Source organism: Symphodus melops (genome assembly GCF_947650265.1).
Source record: "Symphodus melops genome assembly, chromosome: 19".
Lineage (NCBI taxonomy): Eukaryota > Metazoa > Chordata > Actinopteri > Labriformes > Labridae > Symphodus > Symphodus melops.
This window is the reverse complement of record NC_136709.1, coordinates 19,377,509-19,394,510: the sequence shown is the minus strand read 5'-3', so window position 1 is coordinate 19,394,510 and position 17,002 is coordinate 19,377,509. Positions and strand designations below refer to the sequence as shown.

Sequence of the window (17,002 nt, the reverse complement as noted above, 5' to 3'; positions counted from 1 at the left end):
GGGTCCCGGGCAAAAAAATCAACCAGCATTAACAGTTATTTTCCTATTTTCACTCCCAATCAGATAATTTCCCTTCATTGACACATTTTGGTTTTAAAAGCAATAATGCATGCAGCACTTGGCAGGGTGTTGAAAGTGAGAGCTATAAGATAAGTTGGGCCCCCTTTAAGGAGGTTTTTGAGCCTCTGCTGTGCTTTAAAGTATGTCGAGATTTTGGGGCCCTATACTGTGAAGGGGCCCCAAGCAGTTTCCTGCCTTGTCTATTGACAAGCAGCACCCTCAAACGTACATGAATCACAGAGAGAAGCTCACAGTTATGTTTTTTTTTTCTTTCGCTCGAGTCTGCTATGAATGCAAACAAAGACAAGTAAAGCCTTTTGAAGAGCTGCGATGTCAGAGGTGGCTTCACTCCTTTCAGTTTGAAATAAAGCAGCACAAGGTCAGAGTGGGTAAGGTGGAAATGACTGCCAAACCTTGAAGAGCGAGTGGTTCATCCGCTGATGTGCTTTCATGTAGTTTCTTTGTTGCTGTTCATAATATGCGTCCATGATTTTGTTTCCTATAGAGTGGTTATGAAATGATTTTCTGTACGTATGTGTCTCTCTTTTTCGAGTCTTAATGACAACCCTTTCTTTGAATTCTACTCTCGCTTTCTCTCTGCTCTCTGGTGAAGGTTTCTTCTTTCAGTGGATTTTTTTTCCTTACAGTCTGCTCACTCAAAGGAAGTCTGCTTCTTTCAGAGCGATCTTTGTATAACACTGACCTTTGAACTCGAGGGTAAATCATATTCAATGAAATCATTTCAGAAATGCAGTAAAGTGTGGCGTTAAGATGTTACACAGCATACAATTATAGAGGAAACAGGAAGGTGACATTAATTCTTTTACATACTTGCACAGTGAGGAGGAGGAGGAGGAGGAGGAGGAGTGGAGGATTTGGGGAGAAGTTTAAGGGTCCCTCAGATTAAGCTAAAATATTCATTTGTTTGTCTCTTGCAGGACAGAATCCAAAACACTTCTTATTTTATTTCCAACGCAGAAAAAGCTGGCGTCATGCCAGAAGAAAAAAAAACACTTTCTGAATTCATTTCAGTTTCCGCTCAAAACTCCACTTAGTGCTTTAAAATGTCCTCTTTTGTCTTCTTAGCGAGTCAACTACATACCAAATTGACACCATTTAACTCCAGGTCTCACATTATTAAATTAGTCACCGTTTGAATGACGTAAGTAACGTATGTAGTCCATTCTTTTATTCTGCGACCCCCCCCCCCCCCTCTCCGTATCCCGGTGACGCATGTGTTGATGCCGGTTGCCGTTTTGCTGCATGTGCGGTCCTACACAACAGAGGGACATGTGGGACATCTTAGCTTACTGTGGCAGTTTGCAAAAGTTAGGTCACGTGCCCAATCCACAACATGTTAGTGTTATAGAGCTCGTGCTTGCTGTCATCGACAAGAAAAATAAGGCAGAGTGAACTGTGTGAGGCTATTTCAAGCACAGACACGTCTTGTTGGGTGCTGTTTTTCCGTGTACTGCACGTGGAGTCTGAAAAGAAGGTTGAGGATGACGGTGAGGAAGAGGACTGTCCTAACGACCTGCGTCAAACTGTGAGTTAAGTATTTATCGTGGCTTAGAGCCTCGGCTCTGTGACGTGCAGTGTTACACCATTGAATGTCATCACTGTGGGCCCCACAACGCCTTTCACTCGTGGCTTTCTTGTTGCCCTCTTGTGTTCGATGAATGCAGGCTACTCAATTCCTAGACATCATAAATTAGTGTTTCCTTTTGAAAACAAACAACAAAAAATGTTTGTTTTTGTGATTGTTTCGAAACATTATGTGCATCACACCTCTTAGAGTAAGATGCACAGTTTCACTGGGCATGCATTGCACCTTTAGAAATGAGGCTAACACTAGAGCGCTGGTAGCTTGGTGGTAGCATACACAGACTTTAGTCCTCCTAGCAGGCGCCCCATGCAGGTTCGAGTTCAGGGCCCTGGTGCTGCATTGGTTGGTGCACATGCCAAATGCATGGAGGCTGTGGTCTTCCAGGCTTCTCCTTTCCCGCATGTCAGTCCCTTCTCTCTCTCTCTCTCTCTCTCTCTCTCTCTCTCTCTCTCGCTCGCTCATTAAAGGCTCAAGTGAGCCCAAAAATAAATTTAATTAATTAAAGAATTGAGTCCAACACTTCAACAAGTGACATGAATAGTCTCAGTGTGTCAAGATAAAACCGAGAATGATCTGCTTCTTCTTTTAGTGTTGTAAAAACGAGTGAACCAAGGATCAGGAAACAGTTATATTGAAATGTTTAATTCAAAGATTGCTGCGTTACAAGATATGAACACAATAGAACAAGCGAAACACCAATGAATCATCTGCAACGCACAAACAACACCCTGTTGAATATCCTCCCACTATCCTCTTCACACTGTGTCACTGAGTACTGTAAGTCACATCACATTCACAAAGTGAACACATCACATACAGACATTTACCCTGACAAGCAGTTAACACAACCATCTGACTTGTTCATCATCAAAGTTACCTATTAAAAAAAGTGTGTATATGCTTCAGAAGTAAATGTAAACTTAAAATCCACTTTGGACAGCAGTACTGAATAACAGCATCTAAAACAAGCTTTTTAAACGTCTTTTTTCTTTGAGGCTCGAACTTCATTTAAGCTACAGCTCTCGTAATTTATCCCAAATATTTACATGTCACAGTTTTCTTCGGACAAAAAAAAACTAGGGCTGTCAGCAAGAACTAGTTAACCCAATTAATCGACATCTGAAATCAATTTATTCTTCTTCTTTTATCCTGATTATCTCTTGCTTTTTTGTCCCTTTGGGGGGCGCTCTAAGCCTCGTCTGTGTCTCCATGTTGTCACAAAGACAGAAAAGAACGACCCTTTGCACCGTTCTTGTCTCATTTCACTGAAAAAAACAAACTCTGAGCTCACGAGCTGAAGAATCCAAAGTCATTCCTTCCTAATGACATCAGACATTTGATTTACCGATTGTTTGAGCTGTTCATTTTAGTGTAGAGTTCAGCCTTTCAATTTACCAGAAGGTCCTTACTTTTTTCAAAATAAAAGCGTAAATAACAGTAAAGTGCTCTCAGCTAAAGACAGTAAACATTTCAAAATAAAACACTAATAGTAGTAAATTATCAAATACCAAATCCTTCAAATGTAAACAAGTGATTCATTCGGATTAGTTATTGGAGTTATTAAAAATCCATACTATGTCGCTCGCTAACAGTACGTATGCATGGCTACAATATGAAAGGCAGCACAAAGAGACACTTTACGACATGTCAAAGTTAAAGGCAGCGGGAACTTAAGGTCTTTTCAACAACGATTATCTCCGAGAATCAGCTCAACAGTCTTTGTACTCTGTGATGTGTCTATTTATCAAGAGCCAATAACATCCACCGTGATCAGCATGTTCCATGAAATCGTGCACTTCAGTCACTAATGAATTACTTCATTAGCTGGCAGATTTATTAGCTGTTATATTCTAACAGCTGACTTCGTAAACATTCATGTCCGGCTTGTTGCTGATCTCTGGGAATGATTGACACGCCGGACAGGCGGGCAGCTCGGGGCAGGTGGGACAAGTTGGACATTTTGGTCGTTTGAAGCTGAAGAGCAGAGCGCTGCCTCCCAGCACCTGTGAACACGAACCCAGCCATCCGAAGTAGAGCGACCCGGCTGGGTGCAGGCTAAGTTGGGGGAATTTTGGGTTATTGGTCCCTTGACTGCTCATCCCCAGTCTCCCAAGGTTGTGCGTGTACACCCCGAGAGCGGTCAGGCTCAGGAGCCCCGCGATCACAACCAAGAGTCCGCCTGTTGCAGCAACACCTCTCAGCGGTAGATCCGTCCAACAGCGGACCCCGACGCATGCCAGAACGATGCCGGTGCCGCACAGGAACAGCGAGGTCAGGATCAGACCTTGAGCGAGGCGAACCCTGGGGTCTCTCTGATACGGACCTGCAGCGGGCCAGCACTGCTTCAGCTCCGAGTGCTCCACCTGCAGGCACGTCTCCCAGAGTCCATCAGAGCGACGCAAGAGCAGTGAGTCGACCGACCCTTGACTTTTCACACTTGCCCGGAGCAGTGACCCCGGCCCGGACATATTCAGGCGCGCCTGCCCCTCTCTCCACTGAGGGGTGATGGCGGCAGTGAAGACGAGGACCAATCCCAACGGGGAAAAGACAATCCCCATCACCATGGAGGCTGGAGTGTGCATTCTCAGAGACGCCCTTTCAAAAACGTTCCTCTCTGCGTTCAGAAATAAAACATCACAGCGCTGCACTTCCTGTCCTCAGATCGCTCTCCGTTGTAAACATTTCCAAAACAGAGACGACGATTGCTGCGGCTCCTCCACACAGGGATTCTTATGAGCATGTGTTGGTATCATGGGTCTCCTCAGAACAGCAGCGATCTATTCTGAAAGGATAAGTCAACAGGATAATGTATGTGTTCACATTCACAATCACAAATGGCTCCAAGAAAACATTTCCAACAAAAATAATCCTCAAGTGGCAAAAAAAAAATCAAATAAAGTAAGACCATGGAATAACCCAAATGAATAAAAAAAAGAAAGTTTACCTCGTGAGAGACAATCTCCTCCTCTCGAGCTGCAGACTCCTCATTCTGACTCCTTGGATGAAAGAGAAATATTCATTGAGAGAGCGCGAGGTCGTTAGCGATGCAGAGAGCGAGCGAGAGAGAGATTTGACAAACAGCAGAGGTGTGAGGTGGAGCAGACACTCCGCTGCTCCAGCAGACGGAGAAAGCAGAAGGAGGTATGGCTTCACAGCTCCAGCGCTGGACAGGAAAAGACGGAGTGGTCGATGTCTGTCTCTGTTGCTAGGATACCACAACTTGGCCAGTCTCAATGTGACAGTGTGTGTGTGTGTGTGTGTGTGGTTTTATTTATAACAAGACAGAGTTCGGCTGTGTAGATATGAGTCTTAACGAAAGGCTTGTGTGCTGAAATGTTTGAGTGTGTGTGTGTGTGTGTGTGTGTGTGTGTGTGTGTGTGTCTTGACGATTGATGGCCAGTGATGACCTTGGAAGAATTCAGTGTGGCTTGTAATTATGTCGGGGCCAGTGTTTGAATGCAGAGCGAGTCCATCGACTGTGTCGCAGCCGTAGGAGGAAAGAATGAATGTCCTCTGGGACGCAGACGAGACAACTTCAGGACTAGTGTGACTCATGCAGACACACACACACACACACACACACACACACACACACACACACACACACACACACACACACACACACACACCCGTAGCCCCAATCAGTGTGATCTCTGTCACATCAACACCCACTATGTAACTTTTCCACCTTAAAATAAAAGGTGATAATTGCGAGTGCGCCCATGTGCAGAGGGGAAACTGAAGTCTCGTCTTAGTGGAGGAAAAAGTTAAAATGACATTATAAAAAAACCAACTGCACTGAAGTTAAATTGATGCCAGATATCACCCTGTGTGTGTTTTTTTTAATATTAGTGCGCGAAGGAGAAGATATTTTAACCTAAAGATCTGCATGACAATCAAGCTGATTTATTGGACCCATCATTTATGGAGAGATAATTCACTTGTGCAAATGTCAGTGCAGGGTTTACCAGGTCAGTGATCAGTCTACAGTGGAGACATGCTGGAGACGCATCTGACCAAAACACATTAGAATACTGAAGAGTCGAGGGTAATTAAAGAAGGATTAACCTTCAGGATCAACGTCTGTTTGATGAAGTGAGTCAAGTAAGTGGAAGGTTTTGTCACGGACACATACCTGACGTGAACTGTCATCTGTGTCTTCAAGCGTACTCTTAACATTGTAATGGGAAACATCCCAGTATTTCCTGTTCTGCGAGTGAGAATATTTCGATTTAGTTGACGTGACGGGAAAGAGAGAAGAGACATCAAACACTTGTGTCTGCCTCCTGGGGGAAATGAAATGGGACGGTTCGAGGGGAAAGTGGTCTTGTTTTTCCTCGTCTCCCCCCCCCCATGTTATCACTCAGCATGATGTACATTTTAAACTCCATTTTGTTTATTTCTGCATGCTCACATTAGACATGTAACTCCAGATGTCGAGCTCCCTTAAACACAAATCAAATCCGACTTTGTTTGATCCAGAGATGACAAGAGAAATGATATCGACACATCTGCAGAAACAAAACACTCCGGAGGCTGCTCATGGTTTATGGGAATAATGAACATGCTGTAATCTATAAATAATCCAAACACTTTGTCTCTTTGTGAGGCTCAAATGTAAACACACATGCACACACAGTCCACGTCCCCACTTACCATTCAGGAGGGGTCGCGGCGTTTATCTCACTGCAGATCGCTGGCTGCCTCCCTCGCTCTCATCTGAACCGACAACATGTTTCTCTCTCTCTCGGCAGCAGATGGTGCAACCACCTCTTCATTATTCTCCCTCTCGTTCCCGTCTCGTGAAGTGCTGCTTCACCGCCACCCGTCTCTACTGGCTGCTTTTCTCTGTCTTCATGTCTCTGTTTGTCCTTGTGTGTCTGTCCCTTTGTTTCTGTCTGCTTTGCGTGTTTGTGTTTCTCTCTTTGACTTGCTGAATGATGTCTGTGTTATATCTAGGGCAGAGTGCCTCCTTGCTTTTCCCGTCAGTGGCACCAAATAGGGAATCACGGTTCACATCTCCGTATGCTAATACATAATCAAATCTGTACACAGTATGTGTGAAAACAGACAATAAAATCACATTATCTAAAGTCTTACATGCAGGTTGGATTCATGCTTTTGTTTGATTTGCAGAGAGCTGACGGTGTGATCATCTCTTTCCAATATGCTCATAAGCTAATCATATGCTAAAAAGACTAATTATAACCAAACACACATAAGCATCTGCCTTACTTCTTTCTTCTTTGTTCCAGCAGTAATTCACATGCGAGCCTCATAACCAGAGATAAATGAGAGACAACGATGAAATGAGTGTTTTGCATTTTCTTTATTTTCTTATAAAAGAGGCAAGATATGCTAATACAACCAGAACAGCAGTGGTATAATAATGAAATACAACAGGGATACGTTGGTTTTGAAATGATGCGCAAAGGCGAAGAAAATCCTGCAACCTTTCACACACATATATACACATGCATACTATGAAAGGGGTTTTTTGGGGGGGTGGTCTGTGGTTATACAGTCAGGAAATGTCCACAGCTTTGGGGGGCGCTAAATGATTGCCAATACTAACTCTTGTGTGGTTTGTTGGATGGAAATGTCTGACATTCGGTTCTGAATCTAACCCAGTGTTTGGGCTACGATAGTCGTGAAACTAACAGGAACCATACAGGAGCACACTTGCTGGCAGTAAAAAAACAAACAACATTTGTGAGTGAGTTGTGGGTGGATTTTTGTGGAAGAAATGAGGAGTACACTGAAAGCAGCAGGAATAGCAACCTCTTCAAAAAAAAAAAAAATTGCTGAAAAATCTCCATATGCAATTCATGCACAGTTATGTAAAAAAAAAAAACTTGAAATACATAATTCATGGAAAATGGATCGCGACATGCACGTGGCTAGCTCATTAAACACTGTCTTATTTCATCTATTTACATTTTATATATACAGGCTGGACATTATAATTGCTCTTACATTAGAATATTAAATTCAAATACATCATAAGAACTGGGGCAAGTTGTATTTACACGACAGATGAAGGCTTAAAGGTTGAGCTTCAAACTGGAGATGTCTCTTCATTCCAGTTCCCTTGCTGGTTTTGGCGGTCACAGCTCACATTGTCTCTGATTGGGCAGTGCTTTAAGAGATGGTTTTAACCGGCAGCTGTGATTTCGTTTCCGACGTTGCGTCAGTGGAGCAGGCCGCTGACTGGACGCCGGGTTTCATACTTCTACGAGGGTGACCTGGAACTGACCGCCAGCGACCTCCGACATCTCGATGAGGAAGGCCGACTGGTTGGTGTAGTGTTCGATGATGTTGTCGTCCATGTTGACGTAAATACTGAAGGAAAGAGAAGGGGGGAAAAAATCAGTCAGGTGTGCACAGGAAGTAAGCCAAGTCGAAGTATCCTAAACTGCAAAAACAAAAACTGAACTAAGAAAACGTAAAACTTTTACATTCAAATCGACTCTAAGTGCTTCATACTCTACTTTGCTAAATGTTTCATAAGTGACAGGTCACCAGCTTTCTCGCTTTCTTTAAACAGAGAAGTCATCTGTTTTAAGGGAAGCTTTTCAGTATGGCGGTATATTTCCATATCTCCTGCATCAGTACGGGTAGTAAATCAGGTCACCTTCTTCCTCCTCCCCTCCTTTTCTAACTAACCTGTAAGTCTTAAAGGCTTTAATGACTGAACTCATGCATTCTGCCTGCAGGGACATGGCTGATTGAAGACTGGAGGTAAAGGGGAGGGAGGAAACCGCAGGGAGAATGTAACCGAACCTGTTAGCTTAGCTGCTCCCCCCTGAAGTGCTCGCTGCAAGCACACAGCAGGGAAAATCACCCAAAGGTGTTTCAGTGTCTTTTGGGAGGTTTTTTTAACATATGATCTGTGTTGTTTTATACAAAGGTACTTAGACTCGTTTATGTTTGACAGCTGTGAACTGGGATACATTATGGGCTGGTTTATTTGATATTTAAAAATCCTGCTAATCAGACTTTTACTAGTATGTGTATGTGAATAATCGAGGACAGGAGATGGATACTGAAGCTTTCTTTAGATTGTCTTGTCAGCCACCTTTAAGTACGTTTTTCTGATAAGGTCATCTTGGCAAAGCAAACCCGTTCTGTGCAGAAGATGTAACTTCTTACAAACCCATCTGAGCTCAAAGAAACGTAACAGATTTTAAAGATACAGAACTTGATTTGCAACTCTGACTGCAACCCTTGAAGACTTAAATTTCACCCAACTATCTCTGTCAACTATGACAAACTTCCTGATGGTCCGATGAGATGAAGTTATGGAAACATTTAAAAAAGAAAAAAAAAAAAAAAAGGTACAGCAACCGGCAATGACTCATCTGCAGGACTTCTCAAATCATTCCCTTTCAATCATCCGTCTTTCTTTTGTAGGAGCTGCAATTAACACATTCCAGCAACAGGCCGAGCCAACTAACCTACCTACCCTGTCTGTCGACCTGAGCTTCTTTTACCAAGGAGAAGATTAAAATGACAAACTAAGCCCTGAATTGATGCACATAGTCTGTCCCAAATTAAGTCCTTTAATCCAGCCTGCGTCTGAAGCCACCTGTATTCATTGCATTAGAACAAAGAGGAGAATAAGGGAGCTCACCCTCTCTTGCATTTCTTGTAGATTTTCCCGATGGTGTCTTTTTGCATACCGTACTTTTCTGAAACCTGAGGGAGGAACGGAACAAGAGATGACAGTTAGCTTGATGTTGTGAGGGACAAATGATGTGCTTGAGAGAGCGAGAGAGAGAGAGAGAGAGAGAGCATGCAGTAAAGACAGTGCTACGCTAGCACGATGTGAGATGAGCGTGTTTGTTGGAGGGAAACAACAAAGACGAGGTGGAGGAAAAACCACGTCATGCCTTTAAAGTCCGAGTATGTTACTTACGGCTTCTCGTAGACCCGACAGCGTTGGCGTGTTGAGCATGAGTGCATCAAATACCTCCTCAGCGCCCGTCCTCACATAGAGCAGAACTATTGGAGGAAAGGGAACGAGTTAACACGGAGGACACATATAGCTTATTGGCTACTAATCTTTGCATGCCTGTGCCTGTGTTGCAAATTAGCACATGTGCTAGAACACTAAAATCAATGCATTTTGTTTGTCCAGTGTCATTGCTCTGTCCACATGTAGTAAACTTGAAATAAAAATCAACCTCTACCTCTTTGTGGGTCTTCTCTGCGTGCTTGCTTGCTGGGTGGAGAGCTTGACTGATCTCTCTTTGGATACAATCTCTTCATCGAACTCCTTTAAAAAAAAAAAAAAAAAAAGACAGAGCAGACATTCACGTTAGACTTAAATAGCCACTGTGCTTTTATTTAGAAAATAAACTGTTGTGATGGACAGCTGTTGATGTGCTTCTGTCCTTTGCTTACCTGTCAGATTCGTCCATGGGAGCAGCCTGGGTGGACAAAGAAAAAGACAGAGACCTGATTAGAGATCTGCTGAGACACCACTCCATGCACACTGATAAAAGCATTGCTTAATGTCTCTCCCCCCCCCCCCCCCTCTTCTGCTGTGTGAACACAATACCTTCAAAAAGGATTGTTATCATCATTACTCTAAGACTGCATTTCCCAGAACTTTTAAGAGCACAACACAAGTGTGGGCGACTGGACGCTGATGCACAGACAAAGACAGACGCATCCTGTGCTTTATCACAATGGCCAATCAAAGATGTTATAATGCCTCTACCATTCAGAACTGACTGTGAGGTTTTGTACTATGATGTCATTTTGCAATCACATGACTGGGAGTTGTGGAAGCTTCAACCTCCACTCACACGTCGCTCCAGAACATATAGTGTGGGAAAACTGGCCAGTCTGAACAGCCCCCCGTCGCCTCAATGTTTTTGCAAGTGGGAGTGAAAGAATATGAGGGTGGTGCACATGAAAGTGCAACAGGTGTGTGTGTGTTTCATCTAAACCCCTATAGCTTAATGTCCGTGTCAGTAGCTGCAGCAGCTTGTACCTGTGCCTGGTTTCGACTCCCATTAACTCATCACATCTCTTCCCTCACTTTCGCTGACACCATCCCCTCCTTTTTTTTCCCAGCCCACTTTTCCCACCACATACTTTCCCACAGTTTTTTCCCTGCCTCTCTCTCTCGTGCATGTCCTTTCCCCTGGAGGTATACAAGGGTCGGGAGCATGAGTCACTCACTCAACAAGGGAAGAGAGAGAGAAGATTGACTCGCAGTAACAAAGTGTGGCTGAAGGAGGACTTACCATGCGCTGTAAGCTGGAGAGGTGTGTTTCTGGGATGAAGAGAACTGGCTGGGTGACGTGGTCGTCCAGGGTTTGGAAGAAGGTGCATTCACTGCCCATGGAGCTGCTTACTAAAGACTTGTTGGCTGGAAATAAAAGACCATGAAAGTTAGAGTAAACCCTCCAAATACAGTTTTATATACTCCAAGTGTAACTGAGGTTATAATACTCACTGTTTGCGTCATTCTTTCCCCTCCTCTTAGATCTCTTCCTCTCCTCATCACGCATCTTTCTTTCCGCACCCTATGGAAACACAACCAAACGATCACGATACAACTCCTAAACTGCCTAAATGTGTCTTTTTTTTTTGTGGTGTTTAAGAAAAGGAAATTAAGTGAAGTGACCCAAGGGACATACCTTATCACAGAAAATCTTGACCTGGCAGGCAGCTCTGTGTATGAGCTGGTTTGTTCCTGAGCTGAAGTCGTAAGTGTCGATCTGGATGTTGAGAGGCAGACCTTTCACTCCCTTCTGAGAGGAGAAGTCTGTGCTCAGAGAGTTGATGCCAATGTACACCTGTGAGCATAGGAGAAAGTATTTTAATGCTAATGCTAAAGATGCTAAATCCAAGGAAGAAGCGGTGTGCAGCATGATGTCATGTTTGGAGAGAGATCGAGAACTACTTCCTCTCTCTTGAGGAGGAAATCTCTCCATGTTCTTTTCTCACTTCCTGGTTTTTTTTAACTTAATTAGATAGCAATACTCGTGGATTATTTTCACATTTTCTGCTGCTAGTTCTTCCCTATGCTCTCCACCTGCAGCAGGTTTGGTAGCTCCACCCCAGCGCCTTTGGGCCAACAGAGAAGCCCAAATTAGCTGTCGTGGCTCTAGCCTGCTGTGGTGACAGGAGCCTCGGGTACAAACACATTTCTGGGATTCCTCCCCTCCCTCCTCAGCCACTCCTTCTCTCTCCACCTCTCGTCTTTACCTTTCCTCTCTTTCCTTCTAAACCATCCACCTGTTTGGCTCCTTCTCTCTGTTTTATGTAAAAGCATAGACGCTTTGTGGTTTCATAAAAATGTGTTTACCTTTGCCTCTTCATTCGGGTTCCAAACAAAGGAGAGAGCGTTGAAGGCCACCTCCTCGACGTTGCTGATGCCACTGAACACTTCTTTGTAGTCGGCTGTGAAAGGAGAATAGCGTTTTTTATATTCTCGTCTTGGTCAATGAACGCTTTCACATTTACTGAATGTCTTTTAGAAGGATCATGTATGTTTTCATTGGCAAACTACATACCTATGTCAATGACCCTCTGCTTGGCGGTTGGCTGGCGTGCATGCCAGTGATTCCAAAAGCGGAGCTGCATTTCTGGGCTCTTGTCATTCTCAAACACAGCCATCACCACTGTCTGTTGTTAGGGGAGAAAGGTGACAAAAAAATCTGAGACTTAGGAACATTTGTGAGGCTGCAAGCAATCCTTTCACCTGACTTCGCCTTCAAGAACAATCAGCTCTTCTCTAAAAGCCACCATGTTCCATTTATCATCCTAAATCCCCCTTTTCTCTTCACATTGTGTTCGGTTGTTTGCAGTGAGCGGGTGTGTGTTTGTGTATGGTCTTATCCTCCGATTCACTTGACTAAGTTCAGGGTTGTCACCAATGTTAAAAAACTTCACCACACCTTCCCCCTCTTCTTGTTAACTCCTGTCTTTTTTTTCACCCTGAGCTGAGCTGAGCTCCACTGCACTCTGGCCTCATTACGCCAGCGTAGGAATACATTAAACAGGGCAGGACAGTGTCATTTAAATGGTAGCAGCCCTGTGCGCAGGGTGTCAGCAGGGAATTAGTCACTGAGGAGCTGGCTCCAAGGGAGGGACAGATTTTGGGAAGGGTTGGCTTGGTGGCACGCAAGGAATCTACTTATTCATGTTGAAAAAGGCCTGAGGGTAAAAAATGCCACCTAGAACAAAAGTGTCTGATTGTTTTTACACAACTTGCATGCAGAAAGAACAAAACAAGAATTCTGGATGAACATTTCTCAAACAGAAACGATGACTCACCTTGACTTTGGTGGCAGTAATGCAGGCACTGCTGTCCACTCCCTGAAGAGTGATGGGGTAGAACTGACCCTTGTTCAGGTACACCATGGGTATCTCGCTGGACTTATAAGTGGAAGCAATTGGAGCACCAAGAGAAAACTGGAACTCATTCCTGAACCTCTCTTGTGGAGAGCTAGTGTAGGAGCCTGAGTAGACCGGGCTGGACTGGTCCTCGGGGAAGGGATCACTGTAGGGAAGATTCTGAGATGCAGAAAGGGGATCAGTTAATATATGCAAGACAGAAATGCAGAACAGGCAAAAAGCTGCTTAGAAAACAAGACTGGGCTTTCAGATAAAGTCACTAAACTTACCTCAGTGCTGTGGTCCTGGAAAGCCCCACTCTCTGGCCACTTCTGCAGCAAGGAGTCGAAGATAATGTTGAGTTCCTGCTTGTCGTAAGTGTCAGATACGACGCTGGTCAGGGTGGCGTAGGTGTCTGAGGTAGTGGGAATGGGCAGGGACGTGTTCTGCTTGGATCCCAAAACCTCTTGGGGATGGCTTGAGGGAACACTCTCAGAGAGGATCTTCATGACGTTGGCAGATGCATCCAATGAGACATAGTCATTGTTTGTAGGATTCCTGGCGGGGTGGGGGAAAAAAAGGAGGAAGAAGGAAAAGACAAAGCTGATTAAAACAAGAAAGCCACTTTTGTTAGATCAGCATGACTCAGAAATACTACACCCAGGTACAAAGAGGGCAAGAGAACAAACAACCTTAAAGGGACTAACTGTAGTGCCTCTGGAACTTTACAGAAGCAAATAAACACTAGTCTAAACACTCTCACCACACACAGCTACCACAAGGAGAACTTGAGGAAGGACACGGTTTGAGTCTGGGTGGGAACTATTTGTACCCTAATCCAGCTTTCTTTATTCTCTCTGTTTGAGTTTCTCTGCTAAGATGTTTGAGGCACCAACACTGTGCCCCGACAATGGTCATCACTCTCAGGACAACAAGAAGTAGGAATGGAAAAGCTCAGTAAAGACAGAGGGAGGAAAAACAACTTCTTGCTTTTTTTGGGAAAAACTGGCAGAGATGATGTAGAGGAAGGACTTGAGAGGTGGACAATAATACCTGAGTCATGAGTGTGTTTGACTTGGGGATTACTGTCTCACCTGTGTATGGCCTCCCAAAGCCCTGCCTTTCTCTCTCTGTATTAATACTTTCCAGACCACATGTGAGTGCTGGTTGAACAGCGGGATTTAGTGTCTTACCTGTCTGTTGTTTTGCAAATGTTTGCTGCACGGTTGCAACCAGTGATCTTCTGCTCTTTCTGGCTCTGGAAAAGAAAGATGAATGGTGGTCAGAATGGGAACGTTGGACTTAAACTTGTGGACAGTAATGACTAAAGTGTGGATTCCTATGATTCTGCATGCTGTACCTTGCACTGTTCATAAAGCATAGTCAAGGCTGCCAGGTCATCTCCAGGTTGCAGTCTGGGTTTGGAGTGATTCAGCTCAGGGACGGGGCTGTCCAGGTAGGACCAGGATTCCATTATGTGGTTAGTGTAACGGTTTAGGTTGAAGTTCTCACTCTGAAAGATCAGTCCCAGAGTCCTGCAGATAGACACAGAAAGCTTGATTAAGTAGACAGTTCAACCCTGAAAGAAATGTTGATTATCTAGTTGCTCAATCTGCAATAAAATATTTTCCAGGATCCTAAATACTTGTTTGAGAGATAGCATTTGTTGGCGTGTCTATGTTGTAATTTAGCAGAAGTGACTGGGCCTCAGGGCACTATTCATACTTGCCCCCTCAGTGTAAAAGGGTTTCGATTGCAAAACTGCAGAGCTGAGTAATATCCCTTCAAAAGCAGTGGTGTCAAAAAGGTTTTAAAAAAAAAAAAAAGCCAAAGGGCCACCTACTATCAGCCCCCCCCCCACACACACACACACACACACAGCTCAAATCCTGTATCAACGTTCTTATTTGCTTTGGTCTCAAAACAGACGACAAGATTTCTTACGGGTAAACAGAACCCCGCAATTGCACTCAGGCGAGCTCAGGTTTTCATGTCACTGGTAATAAAGAAGCAGAGCCCGGGATTCTGAGGACTGGATTTGTTTGTAAAAGGCTCACAGTGACATTGCATTGTAAATATCCTGCCTCCCAGGATAAATCCCCTTTGGAGTTGATCTGAAGTAGCTAATGAGCAAATAAGCAGCAGTTTACTCTGGATAAACAGCTCATATAAATGTGCTGACAGGAGTGGGAGACAACAGGTGCTCACGACCACAAAAGAAGCAAAGCTCGGAGAAAGAATGATTCATAAAAGAGCATCTCGACATCTATGCTGTATTTTAAAGAGGTTTACTTTACATTTAATATTTCTTAATAGCACCACATTAAAGACTGGGGTTATGTCTGTCTATACACCTGCTCTAAGATGCACCTGTCTCTCCTTCTCACACCCAGCAGTCTCTGCAAAAAAAAAAAAAAAACCCACCACAGCTCCATTAATTTCTCTCCTTCCCCCTCTAAAACCAGACGAGTGCAGATGTGTAGACCCAGACACAGGTAGGAGGTGGAGGGGGGGCCATGTCTAGGGTTTCTCCATTATGTAATTCAATGCATTACATGCTGTCATTGCACCCTGTCTCTGTCCAACACCTCAAGAGGAGATTCTTATTTCCAGGTCTTCTTTTGTGCTCAGTGGCCCCTAGGTTAGTGACAACACAAGCCGAAACAGACCCGCTGCAACCACGGGCTCAAGTGTGTGTTTGTGTGAGTGTGTGTTAAACCTATCCATATCAATTTCCCCAAAACACCCCTTTCTTAAAAAACAGGGATCTTTCACATGGGGGTCTCATTGCAAAAAAAGGGAGAAGGGGGGTTTCTGTCCCCCCCAGACTGGGATAGCACATTAAAACTCTACTGTAAAAAACAAAATCTAACTCTGATCCTCGTCATCTTGAAGAAGTAAAAATGCTTCTTTAGAAACAAATGTAACATTTGTTCTTAAATAGGAAGAAATCCATCTCAGAACTTACTCAGTCTCTTTGGTCATGTCTCCAGTCCAAGTCAGCCGGAATAGGTTCCTTTAGTTTCAACTCTGTGCTGTTTAGACGTCTCCCTCTGAGCCGGCGAGTCTATCAGTCGAGCAAAGAGGAGCAGTGACACACAGATGAGTCAAGTGTTGTGATTCCCTCTTGAACCGGGGCCCAGATTTATTTCATGTGAGCCAAGTATTCCTTCTGTGCTCTGATTGGCTGAGAGGACTTAAACAGGTGTCTGATAGGACAGGTGTATTAACTCTTCCCTTGCTGGAGAGAAACTGGCTTACATGTGTATGAGTGTGTGCAGCCTAGAGAGCACTTAGCAAGACAATCGAAGACAGGAGGATTTGGGGGGCTCATTAGCATCTGGGATAAAAGAGTGAGATCTGGGATCTCAGAGGTGTGAAAGGCTTGGTAATGATTCTGAGGAAGCCTGGAACTCAGCTTTAATATGTTAAATATGTTAATAGTTGGTCAGTTTCATTTTTCACTCCCCTTGCGTTTACATGACATTCAGGTTTTGGTCTCTTTATTTATTTATTTTTTATGACCCCAGAGATTGAAGATGCAAGAAAGGACACCAAAGTGTGGTGATCAAAACTGCTGAAGAAAGTCTCAAGTGAAGTGTATGTGGGGAAAAAACACGTTACCATTCAGAATTTAGTGAGCAAAGAGCATGTTTTTAAGAAAAAAAGAAAAAGATGTCGTCAGATAAAAGAATAGAAATTCTCAGATTACAAATCATGCACAACGTATGAATTAATTGAAAGCATTATTTTGTCAATTGTCTGAATTTTCATTTGAAATGATGACAGTTCTTTGATTAAACATGCAGCACTTTAAATTGCCTTAAGTGTGTGAAATGTGGGACACCATTAAATCAAAAAAGACGTCTTTATGTATCCGATGTGAAAGAATAAAAAGTGAAAATACTCAAGAACAAGTAGAAGAGCTTTATCAATAAAGTTTATCTTTATCCTTTAAATCTGAACTTTGCAGAAGTGTAA

General features: G+C 43.7%; 2 protein-coding genes across 6 annotated transcripts; both read right to left on the bottom strand.

The window, feature by feature from the left end:
• Positions 1-3,233: 3,233 nt before the first annotated feature.
• cldn23l (claudin 23-like) lies at positions 3,234-6,689 on the bottom strand. 5 transcript variants are annotated; one of them, XM_079369148.1, is made up of 3 exons: positions 6,323-6,689; positions 4,611-4,662; positions 3,234-4,448 (listed from the first exon to the last, which is right to left on the bottom strand). In XM_079369148.1, the coding sequence occupies exon 3, from the start codon at positions 4,246-4,248 to the stop codon at positions 3,517-3,519; it is 732 nt and encodes a 243-aa protein (XP_079225274.1). In that variant the 5' UTR covers positions 4,249-4,448; positions 4,611-4,662; positions 6,323-6,689; the 3' UTR covers positions 3,234-3,516. The 5 variants fall into 5 exon arrangements, with proteins under 5 accessions (XP_079225274.1, XP_079225277.1, XP_079225275.1 ...); XM_079369151.1 differs by having other exon boundaries at positions 3,234-4,443; XM_079369149.1 differs by having other exon boundaries at positions 4,611-4,659.
• A 172-nt stretch (positions 6,690-6,861) lies between these two features.
• grhl3 (grainyhead-like transcription factor 3) lies at positions 6,862-16,720 on the bottom strand. Its single transcript, XM_079369391.1, has 15 exons — positions 15,990-16,720; positions 14,382-14,556; positions 14,215-14,279; positions 13,312-13,579; positions 12,962-13,201; positions 12,199-12,310; positions 11,991-12,085; positions 11,320-11,478; positions 11,136-11,205; positions 10,924-11,048; positions 10,073-10,098; positions 9,859-9,944; positions 9,585-9,670; positions 9,300-9,364; positions 6,862-8,008 (listed from the first exon to the last, which is right to left on the bottom strand). The coding sequence occupies exons 1-15, from the start codon at positions 16,004-16,006 to the stop codon at positions 7,891-7,893; spliced, it is 1,707 nt and encodes a 568-aa protein (XP_079225517.1). The 5' UTR covers positions 16,007-16,720; the 3' UTR covers positions 6,862-7,890.
• Positions 16,721-17,002: the final 282 nt, after the last annotated feature.

Excerpts from the sequence above, each read along its gene's own strand:
- cldn23l (XM_079369148.1), bottom strand. The coding sequence starts at position 4,248 with ATGCACACTCCAGCCTCCATGGTGATGGGGATTGTCTTTTCCCCGTTG.
- grhl3 (XM_079369391.1), bottom strand. Across the intron at positions 13,580-14,214 it reads ATTTGCAAAACAACAGACAG|GAATCCTACAAACAATGACT; the intron begins GTAAGACACTAA and ends CCACCCCGCCAG. Across the intron at positions 8,009-9,299 it reads TACAAGAAATGCAAGAGAGG|TATTTACGTCAACATGGACG; the intron begins GTGAGCTCCCTT and ends TCTTTCCTTCAG.